The sequence below is a fragment of the Merops nubicus genome, unplaced genomic scaffold (genome assembly GCF_000691845.1).
Source record: "Merops nubicus isolate BGI_N331 unplaced genomic scaffold, ASM69184v1 scaffold17715, whole genome shotgun sequence".
NCBI classification, from domain to species: domain Eukaryota; kingdom Metazoa; phylum Chordata; class Aves; order Coraciiformes; family Meropidae; genus Merops; species Merops nubicus.
This window is the reverse complement of record NW_008607796.1, coordinates 10,197-13,525: the sequence shown is the minus strand read 5'-3', so window position 1 is coordinate 13,525 and position 3,329 is coordinate 10,197. Positions and strand designations below refer to the sequence as shown.

General features: G+C 44.8%; 1 protein-coding gene across 1 annotated transcript; it reads left to right on the top strand.

Annotated features, from left to right (window-relative positions):
• The first annotated feature begins 86 nt into the window (after positions 1 to 86).
• On the top strand, positions 87 to 507 carry LOC103772735 (E3 ubiquitin-protein ligase RLIM-like). Its single transcript, XM_008940079.1, has one exon. The coding sequence runs from the start codon at positions 87 to 89 to the stop codon at positions 420 to 422; it is 336 nt and encodes a 111-aa protein (XP_008938327.1). The 3' UTR covers positions 423 to 507.
• The last annotated feature ends 2,822 nt before the right edge of the window (positions 508 to 3,329 follow it).

The window sequence follows — 3,329 nt, the reverse complement described above, 5'->3', positions numbered from 1 at the left end:
AGAGCACGGAGGTCAGCCCAGGGGAGGGGTACGAAGGTGGGCACGAGGGCGGCTCCACCTCCGGCGCCCGGCGGGAAGGCCGGAACATGAGGGGCTCGGTCACCTTCGAAGAAAGCGGTTCTCTACCATTCCTTAGCCTAGCACAATTTTTCCTACTAAACGAAGACGACGACGACCAACCGAGAGGACTCACCAAAGAACAAATTGACAACCTAGCCATGAGGAATTTTGGTGAGAGCGATGCTCTGAAAACCTGTAGCGTGTGCATCACAGAGTACACGGAAGGCAACAAGCTCCGTAAACTGCCTTGTTCTCACGAGTACCACGTCCACTGCATTGACCGCTGGCTATCGGAGAATTCCACCTGCCCCATCTGCCGCAGGGCAGTCTTAGCCTCTGGGAACAGGGAGAGCGTTGTCTAGAGGAGATCCGGATCGGTGCCCCGGCAGCTGGTGCGATAGTGATGGGCAAAGAAGTCACTTCCTTTATGGCCACTTTTTGAGTGGTGCCTCAGTGTATAGTAAGGACTCGGAGTGAATCTTCCCTCCTAAAAGCGTTTTTTTTCCCCCTGGATTCAAGCTTTTACAATTGGAAAATTTCTTTAATTAGGGCTTTCGAGATCTTAGTCAGTTGGGATGTTAAATTTCACTTGTCCAAAGACATCTGCCCACTTCAGTATTTTATTTCTTTTTTGCTTTCTGAAGAGAATTATTCAGTTCTTTCCCCCCCCCCAGCCCCATAACCATTTTGTCCTCAAGATTCTGCTTATGAGGAGTTCTTGGCGAAGTCACAACTCGTAGAGGAATTTTTTGCAAGAAATCCAACTCTCTGAAAAAAAAAAATAATACGAACTTAATTGCACACTTGAGCATACTTTTAATTTCCATGCTGGGTTAATATCGGACATGTCTGTAAATAACACTAACGTTAGCCCTTTCCCCATCACTATGGCACGCTGTAGGACGAGCTGTTAGCTTAACTGGGATATTTATCTTGTTGTGGAAATATAAGAATTGCCTCTGCTTGTTGAAATAAAAACTCCAACGACAACAACAACAATCTGTTTTAAAATTGTAAAGCTTTTTTTTTTTTTTGTAGGAGCTCAGTACTTTTCCAAGGCACCGTTGTACTAACACAGTAAGAATTAAAATTGTATCATGCTTAGGAATCAAGAATGCTTTTCATACAACCCCCATCACACAGAGGGCAAACTAAATACGAGCTGCTTTTGTGACTGTGTACCTGTCAAGAGCAGTGCATATCTGTACTATTTATGTGAACAGCTACTGTAATATAAAACCAGTTGAATTAGACATCTTAATTGCATTAAAAAAAAAAAAGAACCAACAACACAGGAATTAAATGTTATAATCGCAGTGTTTGGGCTCAGTAATGCCACCAACAAAAAAATGATAAAAATTAGAAACTGTTCTAGTGGCTGGTTATTTCTTGGTGTGGTTGCTACCGTGTGAGAACACAAAGGGGTGTGGACCAGTTTGCTCAGAGAGGTTTATGCCCAGTTTCTCTATCCACTTCTGCTTTCAGTTTTTGAGGTGATTCCGTGTAACTGTTCATCAGACAAGGTTTGGCAGGGTTTTGGTTTTTTTCTTCCCCATGAGCTTCAACTCTATCAAGTAACCTCTGGATCTGTGGTGTGAACTCATATATCCAGCGTTGGTAGCCTGTGACTCAAGTGCTACAGAAAAGTGTGATCTGGAAAACAGATTATTAGGTTTGATTTGAAAACTAACATCAATTATGGAAGTGTACTTAAATGTGTAGCTAATTCTAAGAGTATCATTTCAAAAACCCAATGTACTTTTTATACTCCTAGGGGGCAGGTGAAAATGACCTGAATTTATTTTATATTCTAAGATGATGTGCGGGGCATATTGAGAACTGGAGAATGTACCTTGAGCCTCATCAGAGGAAAACATCCTTCACCCTCAGTGACCTGCTCTTTGTTTTAATCTCTGATGATGATTCTTTTCCTAGCTGAAACAGGGAAGCCAATATTCACTTCTACTCCAGGGCAGTACACAGGGAGCTGCTCTTGCTGGCTGTATGGGAAACGTTGCTTCTTCCTCAGGTGACAAAACCAAAGCTGGCCCATCTCCTTTTCCCAACCCAAACACGTTTTTGCTGTTCTATAGCAGTGCTTGCATAAAATGTAGTCTTTGCTCTAAGCTGTTTTAACACCTTGTGGGCTAATTAAGGATTCCACCGTGTCCCAAAATTCCAGGTTTTCTTCCCACGTGTGCGTTTTGTGGTGGTTGGTTCGGTGGGAAGCCCTGACTGGCTCTTGAGTTTGCTTTCCTCCTGGTGGCACACACCATCCTGGCAGAGGGGACACCCGTGTTCTTTTGAAGCTCATGTTTTTGCAGTTTTCCCTGTGACATCAGTGTGAGTTTGGAAGTTAGTGATTTATGACTCTATGCCAAATTTTCCTCAGCAAAGTAACACTTCTGAGCTTCTTCCAGTAGCATTCACAGGGCAGATACTATCAGGTGCAGTTTCCAGTAGCTTGACTGGCTGACTGGAGTGTGGAATTAGAAGGAATCCCCCCTCTCTGCGTGGATACCCTGTTAGGGTTTGAATTTCTGGTGTCCATCTCAGGGTCTGAGGCTGGTGACCAGAAAGAGAGGAGCCCACTAGTGCTCTTCACCACGAAACGCGTCCTACAGCGTCGCTTTCTTCCTCTTCTGAGTTTCCAGTGACTGCTCATGGCAGTAGAATGGACCTTACAGTTCTGTTACAGCTTAACAGTGGCGTGCCTTAACGTTTTCTGTAACAATAGCATCTAATAACATGGTGGAAGTTTCTCAAACAGTCCCAAGAATGAATCCTTTACGCTCGGTTCGGGACACCTTGAATGTTCTCGGTTGTTTAGGGGCCTTTCCTGACACCGAGCGTGCTGAAGGCACCAGGGGTTCATTGGCTGATGTCTGGAGGAGTCGGCAGAAATTAAATTGCTGATACAGCAGAGACCTCTTTATGGAGCTGAGTCATCTGTCAGCTGCTGTGGAAATTCAGTTTCTGTTCTTTTCAAGGGAGATGGGAGTGAGGAGAAGCCGATGTTAACGCTTCGCTTGCTAACGGAAAGCTCTCATTTAACAAAATTTGCAATTAGCCTAATTTACAGCGGACGAATCCTTTTGATTTTGAGCATTTGTACTTCTCACTTCCCTCCATTGAGGCTTTCTTGGTATTCCAGGAGGGCTACAGCCTCGTAGCTGGGGCTCAGAGCTGCGTGAGGGGTTAAAATGGGTAGTTTTGTCGCGGTGGAGGCCGGAGTGTACAGAAATGGTGCCTGGAGAGGCAGAGGCAGC

Coding starts and splice junctions, on each gene's coding strand:
- LOC103772735 (XM_008940079.1), top strand. CDS start 87: ATGAGGGGCTCGGTCACCTTCGAAGAAAGCGGTTCTCTACCATTCCTT.